Source organism: Vigna umbellata, chromosome 5 (assembly GCF_029865625.1).
Source record: "Vigna umbellata cultivar VRB3 chromosome 5, Vumbellata_1.0, whole genome shotgun sequence".
NCBI classification, from domain to species: Eukaryota; Viridiplantae; Streptophyta; class Magnoliopsida; order Fabales; family Fabaceae; genus Vigna; species Vigna umbellata.
The window spans coordinates 22,078,508-22,106,351 of NC_142169.1; the positions used below are offsets into that span (position 1 = coordinate 22,078,508).

At 33.0% G+C, this 27,844-nt stretch overlaps 4 protein-coding genes across 4 annotated transcripts; 3 read left to right on the forward strand and 1 right to left on the reverse strand.

Annotated features, from left to right (window-relative positions):
- The first annotated feature begins 2,055 nt into the window (after positions 1-2,055).
- LOC124825286 (UDP-URONIC ACID TRANSPORTER 1-like) lies at positions 2,056-5,432 on the forward strand. The gene is made up of 5 exons (XM_088091439.1): positions 2,056-2,456; positions 2,595-3,074; positions 3,856-3,959; positions 4,779-5,007; positions 5,116-5,432. Exons 1-5 carry the CDS (start codon positions 2,376-2,378, stop codon positions 5,260-5,262), a joined length of 1,041 nt encoding a protein of 346 aa, XP_087947565.1. The 5' UTR covers positions 2,056-2,375; the 3' UTR covers positions 5,263-5,432.
- A 10,424-nt stretch (positions 5,433-15,856) lies between these two features.
- LOC148197932 (putative disease resistance protein RGA1) lies at positions 15,857-18,809 on the forward strand. The gene has a single exon (XM_088114904.1). The coding sequence runs from the start codon at positions 15,967-15,969 to the stop codon at positions 18,580-18,582; it is 2,616 nt and encodes an 871-aa protein (XP_087971030.1). The 5' UTR covers positions 15,857-15,966; the 3' UTR covers positions 18,583-18,809.
- Positions 18,810-21,860: 3,051 nt separating this feature from the next.
- LOC148197933 (protein HAPLESS 2-like) lies at positions 21,861-22,432 on the reverse strand. The gene is made up of 4 exons (XM_088115680.1): positions 22,411-22,432; positions 22,171-22,255; positions 21,995-22,093; positions 21,861-21,876 (listed from the first exon to the last, which is right to left on the reverse strand). Exons 1-4 carry the CDS (start codon positions 22,430-22,432, stop codon positions 21,861-21,863), a joined length of 222 nt encoding a protein of 73 aa, XP_087971806.1.
- Positions 22,433-23,334: 902 nt separating this feature from the next.
- On the forward strand, positions 23,335-26,453 carry LOC124835979 (putative disease resistance protein RGA1). The gene has a single exon (XM_047311031.2). It carries the CDS (start codon positions 23,617-23,619, stop codon positions 26,224-26,226), a length of 2,610 nt encoding a protein of 869 aa, XP_047166987.2. The 5' UTR covers positions 23,335-23,616; the 3' UTR covers positions 26,227-26,453.
- Positions 26,454-27,844: the final 1,391 nt, after the last annotated feature.

Here is a 27,844-nt window from a genome sequence, read left to right on the forward strand (position 1 = left end):
ATGTCTTTTTGGTATCGATGATTTAAGCTGATTTATTGAGAAATGTCATATTTACCCTCAGTTTTTTCTTTAAATGCTATCACTTTTTGTTTGAAATAGCTCATGTCAAATTGAAGTATTCGATTCCAAGTAATCTATTTCAGCGCGTAGAAGATATAAAAGTGGAGGCTGTATTTGATTCTGTGTGGAAGGATTCGGTTCCATCATGTTTTGTGTTGCAGCATATTCAGTTCCAACTGTTGGGATTGGTTCCATAGCCTTGACAATTGCTTCAGCATTTCGTATTCGATTACGAAACTGGGTGAAACCGAATACACTCCTTCATACTTGATTCTAGTGCAAGAGATCTTCGTTTTGATGGCTTGAGATCTTCCTTTTGATGGCTATCTCACTTGTTTCTTTGATTTTGCAGGTGAAAGAAGGACCAGTGTGCGTTGTGAAGGGGGTTAACCGTAGAGGATTTAATCAAGAAGAGAAAACTTAATTACTCTGTATTACAGTGATTGATAAAGAGAAGAGATTGGGGAAAGATTTTCCCCTAGCAACCCTAATCTAGGTTTGTTTCTGAAGGAGAAGAGTGTGCGAAGGCAAAGGAAAGTGAAAGAAACACTACCGTGAGCTTCATCAAGCGAACCCAAATATGATGCGTGAAAAAAAAAGGAAACCCCAATAGGAAAAGGGAATTAAATTTAGGGTTTCCTCTTAACATATTCAATTAGGATAAAAAAAATAAATAAATAAATTATTTAAAGAAATCCTAAATGCTAATGCTAAATTATATAAATCTCTTTCTCGTTCTCTTTCTCCATAATTGTAAAGAAACTAAAATAAAATAAAATAACAATAAGTGACATGCTAAATTATTTTTGTACAATATTAAAATTAATTTTAATAATTAATGTTAATTTTTACTCTTTATAAACTCATTTTATAATTAAATATAACATTAACAAATATAATTTTATATTACATTAATATTTAGGGGTATTTTGGTAATCTTAAATTTCTATCCATTAAACAAATTTTTTTTATTTGTCACATCAATAAAGTCTTACACTAACTTCCAATACTTACAAATCTACTCTCAATTACCTTCAAATCCACTCAAAAAAAACAACAACAAAAATTCCCTCAAATCCTCTCAGATTTATTCAATCATTTTCCCACAAATCATCTCTCACAAATCATCTCATGTGAACAAAGCATTTACATTCATTTTTTAATTCTGTCTTTTAAATAAAAATCTTTTAACATTAAATTAACTATTTTATTAATTTTTTTAAATAATTTATTTTTAATTTTGTTATCTTTTTACAAACTTAACTATTTTTAATTATAAAACTATATATAAAATAAATAAAAATTATTTATAATAAAATCATAGAAAATATTTATATTTAATTTTATAATACTAATTTTGTTACTTTTAATATTATAAAAGAAGTGTGTACTCGCATAAATATAAATAATAGGGTAACATTTAGTTGATGAATACTTAAAAGCTATTGAGTAATATTTTCTTAAAAGGAAAGTTAACAAAATTTTTGCAAAACAATAAAAAAAAGTGAGTTAAATGTCATATATTTTAATATAAGAACAGAAAATAGTCACATCTTTAAAATGGAAATATATGAATTTGAATAAAGAAAAAAAAAATTTGATATACGGATAGTTTTTTATGAAAATCCCTTAGCATGAGTGTCGGTGGCAGATGGAAGAGTTTGCGTTTGGAACACAAATGAAAGAAAGATCACATCATACGACACTCTCAGATCTTTGTCGTTTTATTCCCAACGTGTCGTTTGTCACCGCTTCTCGCATTCGCATCGCAATTTTTATTTTTTTCATATTAGAGTTGTGTTTCAATTTTGTGACTCATATTATTCCAAGAGATAAAAAAAAAAGCTTACTTTTCCTACGATTGCATTAACTTTTATTAAATTTAGTTGAAATTTGCAACAAATTTAAAAGCTAATGAAGGCACCGGAGTTGATTAGAAAATATCTTAAATTTGTGTAAAGATTTTTGTTCGATGGTATTCTGTTAGTTTTTAAAATGTGAGCAGAATGATCGGTTAAGAGAGAGTGTTGATAGCCCTTGATGCATGAGATTGTTGAGTGGTTCCTTGAAAATGTCAAACAAAAACCTTTCTATAAATGGTCCTTCCCCTCTAATTTGGAACAACACCATTGCAAATAACGTTACCAAAATCCCACTCAATTCTATTCCACAAGCTTTCAACCAACGTTCACGATCGCCAATGCTGAATGCGATGGCCGAGAACATCTAAAATTTAAGACCCCATTGTCGTTGTTAACAAAATAAAAGCAGGGTTTGTGACCCATCCACAGGAAACATACCAACAAAAAGTTTCAATGAGCACACATGGTTCTTACAGCATGAGATCCAAAGCCTCCTTTGAAAATGAAGCCAAGGCCACGGTGAAAGAAAGTGGGGTAAGTCGATAAATAAAGAAAAGCACAAAAAGAGATTAAAAATAATAAAAAAGTACATATTTTTTAATTATTGTTGTTTTGAGTATCGAGAATGTAATGATGAAAGGTTGTTGATATTGTGAAAAATTGGAAATCCAGGGAGGAGGGAGTGGAGGGAAGAGCGGGAAGACAATGTCCTCCAACAGCAAGGAGAATCTGTTCATATGTTTTCTGGTGACACTTTGGTACTCTTCAAACATTGGTGTGATCCTTCTCAACAAGTACCTGCTTTCAAACTATGGGTTCAAGTTCCCCATCTTCCTCACAATGTGCCACATGTCAGCCTGTGCTGTTTTCAGCTATATCTCCATTGTGTTCTTCAAGGTGGTGCCTCAGCAGATGATCAAATCGAGGTCCCAGTTCATGAAGATTGCAACTTTGAGTCTTGTCTTCTGTGCCTCTGTTGTGGGTGGCAACATATCCCTCAGGTACCTCGCCGTGTCCTTCAACCAGGCGGTCGGGGCAACCACACCCTTTTTCACTGCTGTCTTTGCCTATTTGGCTACCCTTAAGAGAGAGGCTTGGGTTACGTATGCTGCCCTTGTTCCTGTTGTTGCTGGGGTTGTCATTGCAAGTGGGGTATGCTCGGTTCTTCCTAATCTCAGTCATTTCGAATGTTTTGTTGTATTTTAATGTTGTGACTAATCATGGGTGTGTGTTTCCTTTTGAGATTGGGATAGGGGCCTTGATTACTGATTTGTGAAGGGTGTTTGTGTAACTATGGAGACATTTCAATACTGTATCAAGTTTCATGTGCCACTCCAGATCTGAAGTGATGTTGGCCAGATTGGATTGTGATTGTTTGTGCGATTTAGTTGGTCTGTGATTGTTTGAAAATTACAAGGAAATTATTTGTCATGAATTGCCACCGGAGAAGTTAATGAGATCTCAACTTTTCAAGAACTGCAAATCAATGACAAGGGGAGGGCTCTTCTTTTCCTTTTCCTGTTTTTTCTCTCACATGAAATAGATGGTGAAATTTCAGGACACTGGGTCAATGGTGCTTCTTGACATTATTCTCTGTTATGCTTTTCTTTGTTCTTTTTGGATCTGCACGGTTCTAGTTTATCAGCTTATATCAGATAGCTATATTTTTTTTTTTCATTTAATCAGGTTATATATACGATTACGATATCTCCCTGAAGCTTGTCATGAATTAGGCTCTTTTTAGTTATCTGCTTCTCAATTGTAGTGGCATTCAGTGTATTGCATGCACACCCAATATAATTTGTTAATTTGATGAATGACTGGCTAGTAATAGTAGTTCCCTTGGATCTGCGTGGTGCATATTTTCCTTTCTGTGTTCCGTGTTTATTCATTTTGCCTCTATGGAGCTTCAAGATTTTCTTGGTGATTACAGGGTGAGCCAGGGTTTCACTTATTTGGATTCGTTATGTGCCTGAGTGCTACCGCTGCAAGAGCTTTCAAGTCTGTCCTTCAGGGCCTTTTACTTTCTTCTGAAGGGTAAAATATTCTACACCATAGCTAGTATTTCCGACTGTCTCTTTTTCATCTAACTTCAACAGCTATCCAGCTGAAATTTATATCTAAGATTTCTGAAATCTGCAACAATATGGTCCCCTTCACCTTGCTTATTTGAAACCGTGATTTTTGCATTTGTAAGGAGCTAGCTGTCTAAACTTACTTTTCTTGGAAAACAACCATTGAAGGATGTATTTAGGAAGTTTTTACCTTACTGTGTATGATGCCATGACTCATAATTCATACAACATCTTAGTTTTTTTTAATAAAATACTGGAAAGTGTAATTGGTGTTGTCATTGATAAACATATTAGATTTGGTAAAACAAGGGCCTGTTTACCAACTTATGTAATTAAGCATGTTTGGACTTGTTTGGATACCAGTTAGAAGTGCTGTTGTGAGCTTTTCTATTGGAAGTATGCTAGCATTTTCTGGTAAAGAAGGTCATCTAACTCTGTTTCAAAACAGACTCTCTCATATATCATTGTTACTTGATGAATGAAAAACTGGCTGGTAGAACAATGCCACCTGCCTGAGAAGCGTGCATTTCTTTTCTCTCTCTTTTTATTCCTCTCCACTGCTCTTATGCAATTGAAAACGAACAATAGAACTCCTAATACCCTGATATTTCTCTTGCAATAATTGGTGGCAACTTTTATGTTTCTCCAAGATGATAATATCAGTATGACAATGAGCAGAAGTTGTGATTCCTCTTGGACTTAGTTAACGAGAACTGGATAAGTCTTTTTCTTAGCTGGTACCAATGGTTATAATAATGTTTCTTATACTTCAACTTAACAGGGAAAAGTTGAACTCGATGAATTTGCTCCTGTACATGTCTCCAATCGCAATCCTAGTTTTGTTACCTGCAGCTCTTATCATGGAACCCAATGTGGTAGATGTCACACTGACGCTTACAAAGGACCATAAATCTATGTGGCTTCTTCTTTTTCTTAACTCTACCACAGCATATGCAGCAAACTTAACAAACTTCTTGGTGACTAAACATACCAGTGCTCTCACACTCCAGGTTTGCCTCTTTGTCACTACTACAAATTGTGAAACATGTTTAGTTAAAAGCTAAAAGAATAAGATCCAAGTTATTTTAACCATTAAAACCATCAATGATGTTAAGCAGGTGTTAGGCAATGCAAAAGGTGCAGTGGCTGTTGTAATCTCCATACTTCTATTCAGAAACCCTGTGACTATTGTGGGCATGGGTGGATACACAATTACTGTGATGGGAGTAGCTGCATATGGGGAAACAAAAAGGAGGTTTAGATGAACATGGCACAGCATTCACCACATTGTCTTATTCGTGTATTTTATTGTAGTTATTTATGATATGAACAAGATTCCTTGTAACGTGAGTAGGAGTAGAAGGAAGTGATTTCATACTCATGCTGTTGTATCTACCACATAAATATTATCTATCACTCGTAAATTTTCTCCCAACTCAACGTCCCATTTTTTATGCTGACTTCGACCACACAACAAGTTCTGCATATGAATGTGTCAGAATCTACTTCTATCTCAACGTTATAATATTGAAACACATAAACAACTCTATAAAGTAGTCGTTTCAAAAATAACAAGTAATTCTTAAAACTTTATAATGATAAATCTGCTGCCATCTAACTACGATACGAATAATTAATCAAATGCATGCATACTATTGATTAGCCTAATTGATTCAAGTCCACTTCTAAACTGTTTAATCGAATTTCTAATTTCGGATATCTGTGAAGCGCAGAGGTATATATATTAGTAATAAAAAGTTGTTACATTATTAATTGAATGTCTCAGTAATACTAAGAGTTATAGTAATAATAATAATATAAATATTAAAAGAAATAATAGTAGTATATTATTAATGTCTTTCTAAGTAAGTTTTCAAGAAAGTGTACATTCTTGATTGTGTTTTATAGCGTATGTGAAATGTGTATGTTACTTTAACTTTTAAGAATAGTGGAAAAAATTAATTCATATTATTTATATTGAAACTAACTGTAAGTTCAAGTATAATAAAGTCAATAGGGATATTTTGATCCATATGTTCTCTTACTTCATTTTAATCTACTGATGTGGCAGCTTACGTGGCTTTTATTATTTTTTTTCTCTTAGCCATGTGTGGGTGTGAGTAAGGATTTGGAAACCTTCTATTTCATTTAAAAAAAAAAATAGAACTTAACTTTTCTCCTTTTTAGTTCTCTTTTTAGTCCCTGATGACCTAACTTCTTCTTTCCTTCTTTCAACTCACCATTCTTATTTTGTGTGAGGAAGAGAGATCGAGTGAAAAATTCACATTATTTATTAGTTTTCAATTATTGATTAACAATTTCTTGTCTTAATTGTGCAAACCGATTGATTTGTATTTTTTTCATAAAACAGAATTCAAATTTATTTTTTGATAGGTCAAACAAGTTGTGACAAATTGAATCACATCTTTCGTCATATCAATCCATCGAAAAGAGTTCTTTAAGATTTTGATACATTTTAGTCATACTTGGATACATGCTAAAATAACTCGTGTCTTTTCTTAAGGATTAACCTCTTCAACTCTGCACTGGTTGGTACATAAACTTTGTTTCTGAACCTTAAAAGACCATATGATCCCTTCAAAAACTCCTTAGCCTATTTTGTGCCAAGCCACTCAACGATTTTTCGCAAACTAGGATCCAATAACTTCTTATCTTTTATCAAACTTAAAAAATCACTAGATATAGTCAGATTAGTACACATAATGAAATCTACTCTCAACTCCACTTGCAACATCAAATATCTAAACTTCTCTACTAACTCACTTTCTGATCATCATGTGAGAAACATGCATTGCCTTCCTACTCAAAGCATCAGTTACCACATTCGTTTTTCTTGGGTGGTAGAGTAATTCGAAGTCATAATCTATGAAAAACTCTATCCACCAAGTTTGCCTCATATTCAACTCCTTCTTATCAAACAAATACTTCAAACTCTTAATGATCAACGAATACTTGGAACTGTGCACCATATAGATAGTGTCTGCATATCTTCAAAAGCAAGCACTGCAATTGCCAACTCTAAATCATGAGTAGGATAGTTATACTTATGAATCTTTAATTAACTTGAAGCATAAGTCACTACCTTCTTCTCTTGCATAAGCACACAACCTAACCTAATGAGAAACATCTTAATAAACATCAAAAGATTTAACTGTGTCAAGGATTACCAACATCGAAGCACTCCTGAGCCTCAAAAGATTTGAAAATATTTAATGGTATATGTAATTCTATTTACACTTTTATAAAATTCTAAAAATTATTTTTATTCTTGAAAATGTCCTTGAATACATAGAAGAAAAAGTAATTAAAATATGACTTAATTATATATTTGGTCATCATATTTGTTTAGTTGATTTAATTTAATTTTCTTTTTTTATTTAATTTAGTCTTGTAGTTTTTTAAAACAGTCCAATTGGATCATTTTCATTAAATTGATGTTAAGACCATGTTTGTATATGCCACACATAAATTCATGGACTTTTTTTTTTCAGTGCCGGTTGTAAGATTCATGAAAATATATATATATATATATATATATATATATATATATATATATATATATATATATATAGTAGTAAATTTTAGTATTTTATTAGTAATAATAATTTTAATGGATAGAAAATTGTAAATTTTGGATATAAAATTATAGTAATTTTAGAAGGAGTGGTTCAAATTTTTGGTAACTTATTTAGTAAATTTTTTTAAATTGAATAGTAAAAAGTAAATAGTAAATAGTAAAAAGTAAATAGTAAAAATAAATTTTCAGCATTAAGATTCCTTAGCATGGAAGAAAGTAGTAGGTAGAAATTAGGATCAGATTTGGTGAGAAAATGATTGAAATATTATTTTTAAATAATATTAAAATATTAATGAATAGTAAATTTTTTTTTACTATAAATAGCCATGGGAGGGAAGGGTATTTTGCACCAAGAAAAGAGGAAACAAGTGAGAGCTTGAGAAATAGAGAAGAAAGAGTTAGGGAGAAATTTTTAGTTGCAAGAAGAGTAGAGGTTCTGAAGGGTTTCGGGGAAACAAAGTCGGAGCAGGAGATTAAGTCTGGAATAGAGGTAAGGGGAGCTAATCCTTCTTGTATATGATTTTTATCCATGTTATGATAATGAATATGAGTTATGAGTATGTTAAAATTTTGGTAATGGTAGTTATCTATTCACTTATATAAATTTAGTTTTCATGATTATAATTTTCTTATTTTCGAGTTAGTATGGTAAAACTTTTCTTTTAATTATTTTGACCGTTGGATTTAGCTAAAATTTTAATATATGAATCCTAAGACCTATTTCTTCACTTTGACCGTTGGGATTTGTAATTAGAAGTCTGTACTTAGAAGAATAAATCCTGCATGTTTGAGTAAATTAATTACCCCTGTAGATCTGTTACTGAGTCATCTCGGTAAAATATATATTACGACTTATTTGACTGTTAGATCAACTTGAAAATTTTATATATGATTCCTAAGATATATTAATACACTTTGACCGATCGGATTATAAATTGAAAGTCTATGTTTGGAGAAAATAATTTTTAAGTTTTGAAAAATCTGATGAACACTATATTTCTGTTCTTAAGTTATTATGGTAAAAATTTCATATATATTTTATTTACCGTTAGATTGAGCCCAAAATTTAGTATGTAATTCATAAGACATATTAAGTCATTTTGACCGTTCAGATTTGTAATTAAATGTTTGTGCTCAGGGAAATTAGTTCCGCATTTTGAGTATAATTGAAAACCACTTAAAATTCTGCACCTGAGTTACCTCGGTAAAACCTCAATATCTATCTAGTTAACCGTTGGATCAACCTGAAATTTTAATATGTAGTTTATAACAAATAGTGAATTATTGTGACCATTCAGATTTGAAATCGGAGTTACAGATTTAGAGATATTAATTTCGTATCTTCTCAGGGATCTCAATATTGCTTAATTTCTATTTGTTTTTTTTATATCTATATTAAATTTCGGTGTTAATATTATATGCTGTGTTTTAAATCTGTAAATAAGAAATTTGTTAAAAACTAGTTGAGGAACGCTTTGGCTAAGGAAACATTTGGTACTTAAGTTGTCCATTGTGACGCACCTCTCTTTCCTGGAAGTCTACTCGACAAGTTTTTAACTTAAATCCTATTGAACAGATTATGTACTGTTAAATTATTGTGTAATATATCTTGTTGGAATATATTCAGTTTGTATGATTTCTGAAATAATTGGATTTTATTTGATTTGAATTTATGCATCTGAACATGATTGTGAATTATAACGATGTGATTTATGTGGAAAGTATGTGAATATATGTGATATAATTAATTTGTATGACTCTTGGGATGGATGGACGTGATGCATATTGGTGTATGCATTCTGATTTAGTGTTTGATGCATATTGGTGTATGCATTCTGATACGTTGTTGATGCATATTGGTGTATGCATTCTAATTTGGTGCATATTGGTGTATGCACTCTGATCTGTTATTGATGCATATTGGTGTATGCATTCTGATTTGATGTTTGATGCATATTGGTGTATGCATTCTGATCTGTTATTGATGCATATTGGTGTATGCATTCTGATTTGGTGTTTGATATATATTGATGCGTGCAATGTGGTTTATTGTGTCACTCGTATTTGTTTATGTAATTTGATCTGGTAGAGTGAGCATAGTATGGTTTGGTATCGAGGTATGGTTATTGTATTGAATTGTTAGCTCACCCTTACTTGTGTGTGCATGTGAATGCGATGATCGTATAATGCGTGATATTATACGGGAGCAGATGAAGGAATGTCGTCTGGAACAATACCAATGAAGAAAGAGATCGAAGAATAAGTTAGAAGAATCCAAGTTATATTTAGGAGTTTATAGTTGAAATCTGAGTTTAAAATATATGAACTATGAATTTTTTAGTGTGAGATTACGGGATGTTACCGTAAATGTAATGTTACAATATATAAATTATGCATTATCCAGCATGAGATATTGGGATGTTACACCGGTAACAGTAATGTCCCATATCAATGTTATTGTTACATGAGAGTGATATTTTTCAATTTAGTTTCGTTATTTAAAATTTTGATTTAATTTAGTCCTCCTATTTTTTAAAATGATCCAATTTGGTTATTTTAATTTTAAGACCAAATTAGTAATTAAATTTAATTACAACTTATATATACATGTTAAAATAATTATTTAAAATTTATATATTAAATCACTCAACCTAAATACTCAAATTATTTTACTTGTTACAAGGAAAAAAAATAATTTAAATATTTATGTCAAATGATTTAATATATAAATTCTAAAAAAAATTATTTTAAGATGTGTATAGTATAAAATATTAACCGAGTGGTTACAAACAACCAACCGGATATTCAGGTAATCTGTTTATATCTTATTCTGTTTATATTTTATTGGGCTTATATCAGCTCAGGATCCATGAGATAAATTATAAATACAAAGTCAGGGCCAAAAGCCAGGTACGTTCCACTTACGCATTATTCACTCTAAGCTACTCTCAAATACTCAATAGTGATAATCATTCACTAAATATTCAACTAAGAGCCGAGGCTCTTCAAATCACACGCCTAACTTGGGCGTCGGAGTACCTTTTGCAGGTACATCCCCCTCGTCAAGAAGGAGACCGATCGGTTTGCGCCAACACCGATCGGCCAACAGGAGGAGTTTGGAAGCGAGCGAGCAGCCCAGACGCGTCAGCAGGTTAGTCTCTCGGTCCCCAAAAGTATCCACCGAAACATTTTGGCGCCCACCGTGGGGCCGAGCGGCAAACCCAACGGTGACCACGAGGAGCATGGAGGAACAACAAAGCTGAACGGTAAAGCCCGTTCCCTATGAAGCACTCTACGTGAATCATCATCTCTACGTGAGACGTCATCAACAAGATAAGTATTTTTTGAAATATGAATATTTCATAAAATATCTAATTAATAATAGATATTATAACAACTATTTTATATAGATATTTTAAATATATATAGTATAATCCATAATATATTATATGATATATGATATATATATTATAGTATATAACTATAAATATAGTTATCTAATTATTATAACCGAACATTTTTTGGCATGATTAAAATAGTCAAAGAAATTGTTGTGTGAGAGATAACTATCAACATCAATATTATAAAATCTCAAGACGGTTTTGATACCTTGTTTATTATCTATGTGATTTATTCGGTGCAATTCATAATATCTGGTAACCGAATCATTTATTATACGATTATATACCATAATATATATCATCGTGAGAATTTCAGCAATGAACATCTTGAAGAAATATATATCAAAATCCACGCCATCAATTATGCAAGTGCATACTAAGATCTAGTCATAAACGGACTTCATGGAATTCAATTAACGAAGGGGAAGTCTCCTATTACAAACACTGATTGCCAATTTCGTCAGCAAAGTTCATAATTAACGATCAAGTCAGGGACCGAGCGGTAAATCCCTCTCGGGAGAGAGGTAAAGCCCTCTCAAAGACGAACGGTAAATCCCGTTCACTAGGAAACACTCCTAGATCAAAGCAGAGGTAAAACCCTCTCAAAGCCGAACGGTAAAGCCCGTTCCCTAGGAAGCACTCCTAGGTCGAAGACCGAGCGGTAAATCCCCCTCGGGAGAGAGGTAAAGCCCTCTCAAAGACGAACGGTAAATCCCGTTCACTAGGAAACAATCCTAGCTCAAAACAGAGGTAAAACCCTCTCAAAGCCGAACGGTAAAGCCCGTTCCCTAGGAAGCACTCCTAGGTCGAAGACCGAGCGGTAAATCCCCCTCGGGAGAGAGGTAAAGCCCTCTCAAAGACGAACGGTAAATCCCGTTCACTAGGAAACAATCCTAGCTCAAAACAGAGGTAAAACCCTCTCAAAGCCGAACGGTAAAGCCCGCTCCCTAGGAAGCACTCCTAGGTCGAAGACCGAGCGAACGGTAAAGCCCGTTCCCTAGGAAGCACTCCTAGGTCGAAGACCGAGCGATAAATCCCCCTCGGGAGAGAGGTAAAGCCCTCTCGGTACATGTTGAAGAACGAGCGGTAAATTCCTCTCGCTTAATGTCTAAGGACGAGCGGTAAAGCCCGCTCGGTTAAAGTCGAAGGCCGAGAGGTAAATCCCTCTCAGTTCATGTTGAAGGACGAGCGGTAAATCCCGCTCGGTTAAAGTCAAAGGCCGAGAGGTAAATCCCTCTCGGTTCATGTTGAAGGACGAGCGGTAAATCCCGCTCGGTTAATATCGAAGGCCGAGAGGTAAATCCCTCTCGGTTCATGTTGAAGAACGAGCGGTAAATTCCTCTCGCTTAATGTCTAAGGACGAGCGGTAAATCCCGCTCGGTTAAAGTCGAAGGCCGAGAGGTAAATCCCTCTCGGTTCATGTTGAAGGACGAGCGGTAAATCCCGCTCGGTTAAAGTCGAAGGCCGAGAGGTAAATCCCTCTCGGTTCATGTTGAAGGACGAGCGGTAAATCCCGCTCGGTTAATGTCGAAGGCCGAGAGGTAAATCCCTCTCGGTTCATGTTGAAAGACGAGCGGTAAATCCCGCTCGGTTAATGTTGAAGGTCGAGAGGTAAAACCCTCTCGATTAATGTTGAAGACCGAGAGGTAAATTCCTCTCGGTTCATGTTGAAGGACGAGCGGTAAATCCCGCTCGGTTAATGTCGAAGGCCGAGAGGTAAATCCCTCTCGGTTCATGTTGAAGGACGAGCGGTAAATCCCGCTCGGTTAATGTTGAAGGTCGAGAGGTAAAACCCTCTCGATTAATGTTGAAGACCGAGAGGTAAATTCCTCTCGGTTCATGTTGAAGGACGAGCGGTAAATCCCGCTCGGTTAAAGTCGAAGGCCGAGAGGTAAATTCCTCTCGGTTCATGTTGAAGGACGAGCGGTAAATCCCGCTCGGTTAAAGTCGAAGGCCGAGAGGTAAATCCCTCTCGGTTCATGTTGAAGGACGAGCGGTAAATCCCGCTCGGTTAATGTCGAGGGTCGAGAGGTAAAGCCCTCTCGGTTAACGTAGAAGACCGAGAGGTAAATTCCTCTCGGTTCCTATTGAAGGACGAGCGGTAAATCCCGCTCGGTTAATGTTGAAAGTCGAGCGGTAAAACGCTTTCAATTTCGCCAACACAGCCTCCCTCAAACTCATCAGTCCTATAGTTAACCACGGCTAAAGCCAACCGCTTAACTCGGACTTGGGGGGCATAATGTATAGTATAAAATATTAACCGAGTGGTTACAAACAACCAACCGGATATTCAGGTAATCTGTTTATATCTTATTCTGTTTATATTTTATTGGGCTTATATCAGCTCAGGATCCATGAGATAAATTATAAATACAAAGTCAGGGCCAAAAGCCAGGTACGTTCCACTTACGCATTATTCACTCTAAGCTACTCTCAAATACTCAATAGTGATAATCATTCACTAAATATTCAACTAAGAGCCGAGGCTCTTCAAATCACACGCCTAACTTGGGCGTCGGAGTACCTTTTGCAGGTACATCCCCCTCGTCAAGAAGGAGACCGATCGGTTTGCGCCAACACCGATCGGCCAACAGGAGGAGTTTGGAAGCGAGCGAGCAGCCCAGACGCGTCAGCAGGTTAGTCTCTCGGTCCCCAAAAGTATCCACCGAAACAAGATGTATATATAAGTTATAACTAAGTTTAATTACTAATTTGGTCTCAAATGAACGAGGAACAAATTAGATTGTTTTAAAATATAGCATAACTAAATTGAATCAAAATTTTAAATATATGAACTAAATTGAAAACAATCACTATTATGCGACAATAACAATGACACATATTAGTATTATGTGGCACGACCATGACACATTATAGTTACGTTTTAAAACAAAAAATTAAAAAAATTAAAAAATTAAAAAATTCTATGAATTAACATGTAGTATGTAAAAACATAATGTTAATGTCAACTTAACAGAAAGAATCAAATTGAACTGTTTTAAATAATAGGAACACTAAATTGAAAAGAAAATAAAAAACAAAATTAAAACCAACATAAAAAAATTGCTTATCGAAAGAATTACAATTGTCAAACTTTTCAACTTTGGTTATTAAAAAAACTGATGTGGAATATCTTTTCTAATTAATTTTTCATAACAATCAGACTTTGAATCTAGTTATAACATAATTGCATTCCCTTTTCTGTTTATCTTTCTTCTTTGTATCAATCTCTTGCATAATATTTTGTCTGCCCACTATTATAATGTGGTTGATGCGCTATTAGGATTAAAAATAAACCTATCAACGTGAATATTATCCAAAATCCTTCCTATTTTGATGAAGCACTTGCATATATAGGATAGAAATATGCATATTGGTAATGCAACATTTTTTAAATTCAATGTGTGGATAAGCATATTTAAACATTCGTTCCATTTTCATACTCTTCTCAATACTCATCCAAATTAAAACTTTAAATTGTTAAAATATTTATAATTTATTAAATAACCTAAAAATTATATATATTATTTCTCTTGTTCTTTAATTTTGTAGTTTTTCTTTTTATTTTTTTCAATATACATTTTTTCTCTTCTATTTTAATAGTTTGGCTTATTTTACATACATAAAGTTCACTTAAGATATTTTTTCTATTATCACATTACATTATTTTCAAATGGGTACATTATCAATTTCATTAAATCAAAATAATTTGCATGAGCATTGACTGTTTATAGTACTTATATGGACCTAACTTTCATACGCCTAGGATTTATATGTCTGTCCCATTTTTAGGTTTCTTTAGATGATTAATTATCCTAATCTTTTATTATCTAAGTGATAATACTTCTTAAGGCAATATTGTCTGATGTGTCGTCTGATGTTGTGTCGTCCGATGTTGACATCTTTGGCCCCGATACAAGTATGGATTTTAATTAGTATCATGCATTCTTTAGAAATATAAATTTGAAATGTGTATTCATTTTGTAATAGAAATAATACGTATATTTAAATACAAAAATACGTGCAAATATGAAGCTAATTAAGTGTCTAAGAAATATAATATTTTGAGAAACATTTTTTTATTATTGGTTAAGTTATTTTTCAAACCATCTTTTCCAGTCAACCCAACTTTAGGGTCAACTTTCATGAGCATTACAAAAGAAATATGTTTCATCATCAGCATTACAAAATACGGTGAAATTATAAAAACATAGTTTTAAAATATATAAATATATTTTAAGGATATAAAAAGTTTAATTTTTTTCTAAAACATATGAACAAAGATAATTAAAACAAGTAAACAGTGGTGTAAAGTCTAGAAGCATGAATAAGAAAATGGAGCAGAAACTACGTACCTTTGGTGTTTCTGCTTAGGTTCTTGCTACACACCATTTTGTCCAATACCAGCCACTTGTTGGGTATGTTATCATCATAAGCATTAGTCAAACAAAAAATTTGTCACAACAACCATTTTAAAAAAGCCTGGTGAAGTGACAAGGTAGAAGAGTTCAAAATCCAGCTCATAATAAAAAGTATAATGATCAAGAAACATAATATACTAACAGATAAAGATTATATATATATGCAAGTGGTATAATATTGTTACCTAATAAAATTAATTTTTAACAAATTCGATAGATATGTGTATGGAAACCATTGTTTTAACTCCTGCAAAACTTATATGTTCTTGTGCTGTAAGAAAAACTATTTAACTCTTGCTTTTGTTTTTATTGAATCTACAAGTTTCGTTAGCAATTTTTTTTCCTTTGTCTAAAATGTGGAAGATGTCATGTGATGTGGAAGAAAAATATAGTTTTCTTCCTTTTTCAGTAATATATAGAAAAAGATGGTAGCAAGTGACATTGCTTATTGGGTAGATTAAGAAACCATTGGTCAAACACTCTGCCATCAACACAGTTTTGCCTTCGGATATCATCTCTTCATCTCTGCGGTTTGCATTTCAGACAACTATGGCCGAATCATATCTCTTCAGCGTGGCAGAGTCACTCATAGCAAAACTTGCTTCTCGTACTTTTCAAGAAGCTTCTCGATTGGTCGGTTTATACGACGATCTTCAAGACCTTACAAACACTCTCTCTTTAGTCAAGGACGTTTTGTTAGATGCTCAGCAAAAGCAGGAACACAACCATGAGCTCCGTCGATGGCTTTCTCAACTCAAAACTGTCTTCTCCGATGCCGAAGATGTTTTGGATGAATTTGAGTGCCAAACACTGCGAAAGAAAGTGGTCAAAGCTCATGGTAGCACCAAAGACAAGGTAAGTCACTTCTTCTCAAGTTCTAATCCACTTGTTTTTCGTTACAAAATGGCTCGACAAATTAAAGATATCAACAACAGACTAGACAAGGTTGCAGATAATAAGCGTAAGTTTAGTCTTCAAATGAGTGATGTTGACACACGTGTTGTTCATCGGAGAGATATGACACACTCTCGTGTGAGTGATTCAGATGTGATAGGAAGGAAACACGATAAAGAAAAGATCATAGAGCTTTTGATGCAGCAGAATCCTGATGATGATGATGATGATACAAGTCTCTCTGTTATCCCCATTGTGGGGATTGGAGGCTTGGGAAAAACTACACTTGCAAAGTTTGTGTTCAATGATAAGAAGATCCAGGAGTGCTTTCCATTGAAGATGTGGGTGTGTGTTTCTGATGACTTTGACATTAAACAACTGATTATCAAAATCATCAATTCCGTGAATGATTCAGAATCTGATCATGCTCCTATTTACCAAATGAATTTGAACATGTTAGATCTGGAACAACTGCAAAATCAACTCAAAATCAAACTTTCCGGTCAAAAGTTCTTACTCGTATTGGACGACGTATGGAACGAAGACCGTGTTAAATGGTATGAGTTGAGGAATTTAATCCAAGTAAGTGCAGCAGGAAGTAAAATCCTTGTGACTACACGAAGTCATTCAATTGCTTCCATGATGGGCACAATTCCCTCTCATATTTTAGGAGGTCTTTCTGAGGAGGATTCATTGTCTGTGTTAGTCAAATGGGCATTTAAAGAAGGAGAAGAGGAAAAATATCCTCACTTAGTAAATATTGGGAGAGAAATTGTGAAAAAATGCGGAGGGGTTCCTTTGGCAGTGAGAACATTAGGCAGTTTACTATTCTCAAAATTTGAGGCCAATGAATGGGAATATGTGAGTCAAAATGAAATCTGGAATTTGCCTCAGAAAAAAGATGACATTTTACCTGCCCTTAAATTGAGTTATGATCTCATGCCCTCCTATTTGAGGCAATGTTTTGCATTGTTTTCCATTTACCCAAAAGATTATCAATATGATAGTTATGAAATAATTTGGCTTTGGGGGGCACTTGGACTCATCGCATTACCAAAAACGGATAGAACACGTGAAGATGTAGCCAATCAGTATTTGCATGAACTTCTGTCAAGATCCTTTCTTCAAGATTTTCAAAACTTCGGCACTTTGTATAACTTCAGAATACATGATTTGGTGCATGATCTCGCCCTATTTGTTGCTATGGATGAGTGTCTACATATCAATTCCAACATTCAAAATATTCCTGATAATATTCGGCATCTGTCTTTTGCAGAAAGTGGTTTGATTAGCAATTTAATCACCAAAAAATCAGCGGCTGTGAGAACCGTCATGTTTCCAAGTGGGGTAGCAGCTGGCAACTGTAAAGCTATACTAAAGACTTGTCTGGAAAAGTTCAAATGCTTACGTGTTTTGAATTTAAGTGGTGCAACATTTGAGACTTTGCCTCGTAAAATTGGCAAGTTGAAACATCTGAGATATCTGAACATTGGCAAAAATCCCAACATTAAGAGACTCCCCGACTCTATCTGCAAGCTCCAAAGTTTGCAAGTGTTGAGCCTTGCAGGATGCGTGGAACTGGAAGCATTGCCCAAAAGATTAAAAAAACTTATCAGTCTCTATTGTTTTGAGTTTTCCACAGAGCAAACTGTTTTGCCTATGAATGAAATTGCCAACTTGGGGTGGCTTGAAGTCTTGAGTATTGGATCATGCCATAATGTGGAATCCATATTTGGAGGGATGAAATTCCCTACTCTTAAAACATTGTTCGTTTATGACTGTCAGAGTCTTAAGTCTCTGCTGCTGGAGGGTAAAAATTTTCCTCAATTGAAAACATTGATTATTGATGGATGCAGTAATTTGGATTTGGAACTGTGGAAGGGAGATCATGAAGAACAAAGCCCCAAGCTGAAGTTAAAATTTGTTCTATTTTCAACTTTGTCACAACTGGTGACCTTACCTAAATGGTTTCAGGAAGCTGCCAACTCCTTACAGTGTTTGCTTGTTTACGATTGCCACAATTTTGAATCATTTCCAGACTGGCTGCCAGTTCTGACTGATTTGAAAACTCTTGAAATAAGGAATTGTCCAAAGTTGGTATCGCTCCCGGATAACATCCATCTCTTCAGCGCCCTTGAAAGTTTGAGGATTGAAGGTTGTGCAGCTGACTTATGTAGAAAGTATGAGTCACATGTTGGAGAGTTTTGGCCCAAAATATCACACATCAGCAATATTTTCATTGATGAAGCAGAAGATTTAGACGAAGAGTAAGACTTTGTAAGAAGTCCCTTGTTTTTTTATTTATTCTTTTATTACTAAAGTGTTTTCCATAATGTTGATTTCTTTTTATGGTTTTCCATTTTGTCTTTGTGAAAATTAATTGCAACTTTTAGTTAAGACATTTCAATTTAGAAGACCTACATAAGGTGGTTGTGTAACAGTGTTAACTTTTTTGTATTGCCATTTTCTTTGTCAATCATTAATACTGTTATACACAACTTTGTGGTGTTTCATTTATATTTAGAAGAATGTCCCATTAATTTAGCAAAAAATGGACTTTGCATCTTTTATTGGTTAATGATAAATACATTACAAACAATCCTCTAAATTGTAGCGATATATATTACATGGTTTTTAACCATTATTGTTTACTATTGTCACGGTTTAAAAAATATCATAAATATTTTCGTCACAAGTATAACATGGTAGTTTAAGCGAGCAGCCACAACACTTATCATTTTATACAATATATAAAGTAATATTTTTAAGAGATAAATATCATAAATTAAAACTAACATAATTTTTTTATTGGAAAACAAATCCAACCAAAATAACAGCAGTTAGAAACATGATTATTTTCATTATATTACCACAATTACAATTCTCACTATTATAACTAATAATTAAATAAAATATTTTATTATTTATAATTATTCACTTACATTTTTAATTTCATAATTTAATAAAATATACTTTTAGTAATAACAGATAAAAAGAGTATATCAAAATAAGAGTAAATTACACACACAAAAATCAACCAACATTTTTTTTTTCATTAATGGGTTTAACATTACAAAAAGTATATTAGACAATTACATCAATATAACAAAAAAAAAAAATCCAAAATATGGAATATTCTACAAAACATCATAACACGTATTAATAAATTTATAGTCACTTTCATTATGTCTTTCTTCCTTATTACTCTATGTCATGTAGAGATTTAGATATGAGACAGCATTTCTAACCTCTTCAACTTCATCGTCGAGTGGGGCGCCCTTGTTAAACTCATCAAATCCTCCCATCGCACGCCTTTTTTTTAATCATGTACACCTACATTTAAAAGTATCAAGTATAATAGACAAGAATACCAAATGGACAAACCATCTCATCTTAAGCTTATTCAAACACATTTCAATACTATAATGATCTTGGGTGTGGTATCTGAAATTGCAATGGAATGACGATCGAAAATTAAAAAGTTCATAATTAAGGATTATCATCATAGTCTATTAAAAATAAAAAAATCCATAAATGATTTATAAAATTAGATTTTGAATCCAAGAGTCAATTAGACGTAGGAAAGATTAACATTGTATTCTATAACACCTGTCAGAGATACTTTTGCTAAAATATGAAGAAGAAAATATAGTTTTTAAAATATTTATTTTTCCCGAAAATAAGAAAATATTATACAAAAACAAAAATATTTTTTTAATTTTTTGGGTCATAAATTAATCTTGCTCGTATTTCTATTCATAATAAAAAAATTATGTAATTCTAAGTGAAAAACTAATTGAAAATATCTTTTATTATTTTAAGTGAATTCAATAATTGCGCTTCTACGCATTTTCATTTATAATGAAAAATTAAGTAAGGATCACATTGTTTTTTTATGAGGAATTGTTCGGTTGAAAATATTGGTATTTCTAATTTTGAAAAAATTATATTTTCTATGTTTTTGATTAATCTTTTAGTTTTCAAAACCTTTTTATATTTTTTTTTTGTATTTTGAATTATATGAAAAAGAAATAAGGCCTGGTACTAGGACGACGTATATGACGATGTATATGGTCACCCGAATATTGATACCTTTATTTTGGCAAATATAAGATGACAGACAACCATGCATACATTCTACAATAAATAGAGAAATTTATTTTTTGGATTTTGAGAAAAATGATAAAGGTACTATACAATAACACGACCTGTGTGATCACACAAGTGCCATTGAGTAACCACACAAGCATCCAAAAAGAAACCAAAAAATGTAAAGATGTAAGATAATTTTTTCTTATCTTTTTATTTTTTTAGATATTTTAATATTTTTTCTTTTTAATTAGTATTATTTTATTATTGATTCTCGTTTATTATTTTATTATTTATTTATTATCAATGCAAGAGAATGATAACATAAGAGTATATGCAATTTTAATTCTAGTTTCTTCTCTTCATGCAATCTTCTTTATATGAACAGCTTTAAAAAAGATTTGTTAATCAGAAGTATTGACTTTGATGTAAGTGTTATAGTCTTTGTACTAGGTCAGATGCTACTTTGCTTTTGCAAAGTCAACTGTGTTGCTTGTACGGATTGGCCAGACATAAAGCATTGAAGAAACATTCCTATAATGTCTTCATATCTCTTAACCTTCAACACATAACTTTTGAATAAAACATTTGTCTTTTATGTATCTGCATAGATAAAAAGAAACAACGCATCAGACAAAAGAGTATTATTTGTACATTTGGATTTAAAACATTAGACGTTCAGTATAGCCTTTAGCAAGGTCCATGTACTATAGCGTTTATGCTAGTCTATTTATCAAATGGTTGCATTTAGAGTAATCTATTGCATTCATGCTAGACTCTTCTCTTTAAGGTTTAGGATAAACATCGCATTTAAGATATTGTTTAACATATACGTTGCACTTAGTGTGTTATTCTATACGATCATTTTTATAAACACTATTTTGTTAACACTTTATGAAGTACAAAAGTTACATATTATGACGTAGTTGCTGGTGACATAGTTCTGAGTGATATAGTAAGTATGCACATATTATGACGTAGCAGAAATTTACGTCATAATAGCTCATATTATGACGTAGTTTCTGTAATCAGTCATAATATACGTAGTTTATTATAATAAATTTTCATTTGTCCGTTATAATATGGCGAAACATATTATGACCAAGATGTATTTATATGTTAAAATATGTGATGTATTATGACATAAATATTGTTACCAATCATAATACGTTGAATGTACTATGACATACATGGTTTAGTATGTCATAATATATGTTTTTTTTATAAAAAAAATTGATTATTAATTGACATCCAATGAAATTATAATCACGTATTATTCTCTCATCCAATTAATTTATCATCAATATAACTCCAAATGAACAAATTCAATTGAACTAATAAAATAGAATTCATGTCTAATAATATTTAATACATCATTTATACATAAAACTATATATTAAATTCAAATATTAAATTAATGTACATAATTGTGAAGTTTCTACTAACACATCCAGTTCTTTCTAATGTCTTTCATGTCTGCAACTTTCATGGAAGATAAATCATTAAAGATCTACAAATAAAATAATAATACCTTTGATAAACATTTAAGAAGAACGTTTTCGAAATCATATATAGACCAAGTAAATTATAATACCTTTGATAAACATACTCTACATCATTCGCGCTTAATTCTAGTACAAGGTTTGTATTAAGAACCTCTGTAATTCCTATGGAGAATGAATAACTCCCAACACTATGCAGATAAATAAAATATAAAAAAAAAATTCTAACAGATGACACCATAATAAATAAAAACAAAATTATTGCAACGTAACTGGATGTTGGTTTATCCTTTCAAACCTTCCTTCCAAACCATAGAGTGGCACTTGATTCCTATTTATTCGATTCAGGTCACCTGTTATGAAGAAAAAAGATTCTTCAAATTTTCAACAATTATAAGAAAAATGCATACAAAGTTTCAATAAAAATATTGGATGATAAACAATGTGATTTGAAATTATTAGAAATGAACTGAAACTAGCTCAATTCAAGAAGCTAACTTAAGCGAACCGGAAATCCCAAATAAATACATGGTCAGGTTTGGTGTTAGAGTTATTAAAAGTCATCCATGAGTCTTTAACAAATTAAGATTTTGGGTAAATGGTCCCCATAGAGGAAGGAAAGACAAGCATACACCAATAAATGAAATTAATACAGTTGCAAAATAGAAGTGAAAACAATAGGATTTAATCCCAGAGCATGGAAGGGATCTGCCAATCCCAAAACTGAAATGACAGAACAGTCACTATTTTAATTATATTATAAATGAAATAAAATTTTATATTCTTTCAGCTGATTACTACATATTTCATTTCAACTAAAACAACTTATGGTAAATAAACATTAAAGATAACAAAACTAAACCAAAAATCAACATATTTTGCAGCTAGTTGAGTATAAATATTGCAATATCAGTGAAATTAAAATGGCACAATCAAATTGCTCAAAAATCAGACAAACTAGCAAAGTCATCATGCAAAGCAAGTGAACATATTTCAAGCACCTGTCTTTCGTAATTAGTTTGAGCTGCCCGCCATTTTTGATGCTCCCTGTCCAGGTTTTCCTTTAACCCTGATAGCTGAATTTCCAAAAATTTGAGAACTACACAGAAAAGAAAAGTAATAATTTAAATTTTTATTGTTAAAGTAATCAAAGCTTATTATTTTAAACACACTGTCAATTTAAAAATACAAATTTTTAAGTTCTTGCATAAAAAAAAAGTTTCATCTTCAACATTACAAAATAGGTTGAAATTATAAAAAAATAATTTTAAAATATATAAACATATTTTAAATATATAAAAAAGTTTAATTTTTTATAAAACATATGAACAAAGATAATTAAAACTACTGAGAATGTACAAACACTGTTGAAGTATGAATAAGAAAATGGAGCAGAAACTATCTTTGGTTTTCTACTTTGGGTGCTTGCTACGCCATTTTGTCCAATGCCAGCCACTTGTTTGGGTATGTTGTCATCATATAATATATTTTACTTATTTTTTTCTTCAATGGTCGAGATGCGGAATGCGAAACAAAGGACAAATGGTGAAAGGGAGAGAGGGGATAAGAAGAGGTGAGAAGCGGTGGTTGGAAATTAATTTGGTGAAAGGGAGAGAGGGGATAGTTGTTGTCGAATCCATTCATCAACACAGTTGACTTCGAAACACTGTTTTGCCTTCCCATCTCATCTCCGCCGTTTGCATTTCAGACAACTATGGCCGAATCATTTCTCTTCAGCATTGCAGAGTCACTCATAGCAAAACTTGCTTCTCGTACTTTTCAAGAAGCTTCTCGATTGGTCGGTTTATACGACGATCTTCAAGACCTTACCAACACTCTCTCTTTAGTCAAGGATGTGCTGTTAGATGCTCAGCAAAAGCAGGAACACAACCATGAGCTCCGTCGATGGCTCTCTCAACTCAAAACTGTCTTCTCCGATGCCGAAGATGTTTTGGATGAATTTGAGTGCCAAACACTGCGAAAGAAAGTGGTCAAAGCTCATGGTAGCACCAAAGACAAGGTAAGTCACTTCTTCTCAAGTTCTAATCCACTTGTTTTTCGTTACAAAATGGCTCAACAAATTAAAGATATCAACAACAGACTAGACAAGGTTGCAGCTAATAAGCATAAGTTTAGTCTTCAAACGAGTGATGTTGACACACGTGTTGTTCATCGGAGAGATATGACACACTCTCGTGTGAGTGATTCAGATGTGATAGGAAGGAAACACGATAAAGAAAAGATCATAGAGCTTCTGATGCAGCAGAATCCTGATGATGATGATACAAGTCTATCTGTTATCCCCATTGTGGGGATTGGAGGCTTGGGAAAAACTACACTTGCAAAGTTTGTGTTCAATGATAAGAAGATCCAGGAGTGCTTTCCATTGAAGATGTGGGTGTGTGTTTCTGATGACTTTGACATTAAACAACTGATTATCAAAATCATCAATTCCGTGAATGATTCAGAATCTGATCATGCTCCTTTTCACCAAATGAATTTGAACATGTTAGATCTGGAACAACTGCAAAATCAACTCAAAAAGAAACTTTCCGGTCAAAAGTTCTTGCTCGTATTGGACGACGTATGGAACGAAGACCGTGTTAAATGGTATGAGTTGAGGAATTTAATCCAAGTAAGTGCAGCAGGAAGTAAAATCCTTGTGACTACACGAAGTCATTCAATTGCTTCCATGATGGGCACAATTCCCTCTCATATTTTAGAAGGTCTTTCTGAGGAGGATTCAATATCTGTGTTAGTCAAATGGGCATTTAAAGAAGGAGAAGAGCAAAAATATCCTCATTTAGTAAATATTGGGAGAGAAATTGTGAAAAAATGCGGAGGGGTTCCTTTGGCAGTGAGAACATTAGGCAGTTTACTATTCTCAAAATTTGAGGCCAATGAATGGGAATATGTGAGTCAAAATGAAATCTGGAATTTGCCTCAGAAAAAGGATGACATTTTACCTGCCCTTAAATTGAGTTATGATCTCATGCCCTCCTATTTGAGGCAATGTTTTGCATTGTTTTCCCTTTACCCAAAAGATTATGAATATACTAGTTATGAAATAATTTGGCTTTGGAGGGCACTTGGACTCATCGCATTACCAAAAACGGATAGAACACGTGAGGATGTAGCCAATCAGTATTTGCATGAACTTCTGTCAAGATCCTTTCTTCAAGATTTTCAAAACTTCGGCACTGTGTATAGATTCAGAATACATGATCTGGTGCATGATCTCGCCCTATTTGTTGCTATGGACGAGTGTCTACATATCAATTCCAACATTCAAAATATTCCTGATAATATTCGGCATCTGTCTTTTGCCGAAAGTGGTTTGTTTAGCAATTTAGTCACCAAAAAATCAGCAGCTGTGAGAACCGTCCTGTTTCCAAATGAGGTAGCAGCTGCCAACGGTAAAGCTATACTAAAGACGTGTCTGGAAAAGTTCAAATGTTTACGTGTTTTGGATTTAAGTGGTGCAACATTTGAGACTTTGCCTCGTAGAATTGGCAAGTTGAAACATCTGAGATATCTGGACATTAGCAAAAATCCCAACATTAAGAGACTCCCCGACTCTATCTGCAAGCTCCAAAGTTTGCTAGTGTTGAGCCTTGAAGGATGCGTGGAGCTGGAAGCATTGCCCAAAGGATTAAAAAAACTTATCAGTCTCTATTGTTTTGAGTTTTCCACAGAGCAAACTGTTTTGCCTATGAATGAAATTGCCAACTTGGGGTCGCTTGAATACTTGAGTATTGGATCATGCCATAATGTGGAATCCATATTTGGAGGGATGAAATTCCCTACTCTTAAAACATTGTTCGTTTATGACTGTCAGAGTCTTAAGTCTCTGCTGCTGGAGGGTAAAAATTTTCCTCAATTGAAAACATTGATTATTGATGGATGCAGTAATTTGGATTTGGAACTGTGGAAGGGAGATCATGAAGAACAAAGCCCCAAGCTGAAGTTAAAATTTGTTCTATTTTCAACTTTGTCACAACTGGTGACCTTACCTAAATGGTTTCAGGAAGCTGCCAACTCCTTACAGTGTTTGCTTGTTTACGATTGCCACAATTTTGAATCATTTCCAGACTGGCTGCCAGTTCTGACTGATTTGAAAACTCTTGAAATAAGGAATTGTCCAAAGTTGGTATCGCTCCCGGATAACATCCATCTCTTCAGCGCCCTTGAAAGTTTGAGGATTGAAGGTTGTGCAGCTGACTTATGTAGAAAGTATGAGTCACATGTTGGAGAGTTTTGGCCCAAAATATCACACATCAGCAATATTTTCATTGATGAAGCAGAAGATTTAGACGAAGAGTAAGACTTTGTAAGAAGTCCCTTGTTTTTTTATTTATTCTTTTATTACTAAAGTGTTTTCCATAATGTTGATTTCTTTTTATGGTTTTCCATTTTGTCTTTGTGAAAATTAATTGCAACTTTTAGTTAAGACATTTCAATTTAGAAGACCTACATAAGGTGGTTGTGTAACAGTGTTAACTTTTTTGTATTGCCATTTTCTTTGTCAATCATTAATACTGTTATACACAACTTTGTGGTGTTTCATTTATATTTAGAAGAATGTCCCATTAATTTAGCAAAAAATGGACTTTGCATCTTTTATTGGTTAATGATAAATACATTACAAACAATCCTCTAAATTGTAGCGATATATATTACATGGTTTTTAACCATTATTGTTTACTATTGTCACGGTTTAAAAAATATCATAAATATTTTCGTCACAAGTATAACATGGTAGTTTAAGCGAGCAGCCACAACACTTATCATTTTATACAATATATAAAGTAATATTTTTAAGAGATAAATATCATAAATTAAAACTAACATAATTTTTTTATTGGAAAACAAATCCAACCAAAATAACAGCAGTTAGAAACATGATTATTTTCATTATATTACCACAATTACAATTCTCACTATTATAACTAATAATTAAATAAAATATTTTATTATTTATAATTATTCACTTACATTTTTAATTTCATAATTTAATAAAATATACTTTTAGTAATAACAGATAAAAAGAGTATATCAAAATAAGAGTAAATTACACACACAAAAATCAACCAACATTTTTTTTTCATTAATGGGTTTAACATTACAAAAAGTATATTAGACAATTACATCAATATAACAAAAAAAAAAATCCAAAATATGGAATATTCTACAAAACATCATAACACGTATTAATAAATTTATAGTCACTTTCATTATGTCTTTCTTCCTTATTACTCTGTCATGTAGAGATTTAGATATGAGATAGCATTTCTAACCTCTTCAACTTCATCGTCGAGTGGGGCGCCCTTGTTAAACTCATCAAATCCTCCCATCGCACGCCTTTTTTTTAATCATGTACACCTACATTTAAAAGTATCAAGTATAATAGACAAGAATACCGAATGGACAAACCATCTCATCTTAAGCTTATTCAAACACATTTCAATACTATAATGATCTTGGGTGTGGTATCTGAAACTGCAATGGAATGACGATCGAAAATTAAAAAGTTCAAAATTAAGGATTATCATCATAGTCTATTAAAAATTAAAAAAAAAAAAACCATAAATGATTTAAAAAAATTAGTGTTTCAGTATAAAAGTTGGGACCGAAATATGAACCTGATGAATCGCGTCCTCTCCTCCTAGAATGCTTTTATCTTCACGTCCTCTTCCTGCTCAGTGCGTTTCAGGGAGAATGGGGTGGGTACCTGCGAAGGCACTCCGACGCTCAAGTCAGAAAAAAGGGAATTGTAGAACTCTTTCAGTTCAATAATAGAAGAAAATCGTAAATCTCTCTCAGGAAAAAACGTACCTTTTTATCCTTTCTGTTTTTCATATTTAAAACGATAAAATAAAACCGTTTACCTAAAAATCCGGTTGAAGTTGACCATCTGGAAAGTACAACCGTTAGGTCGTGTT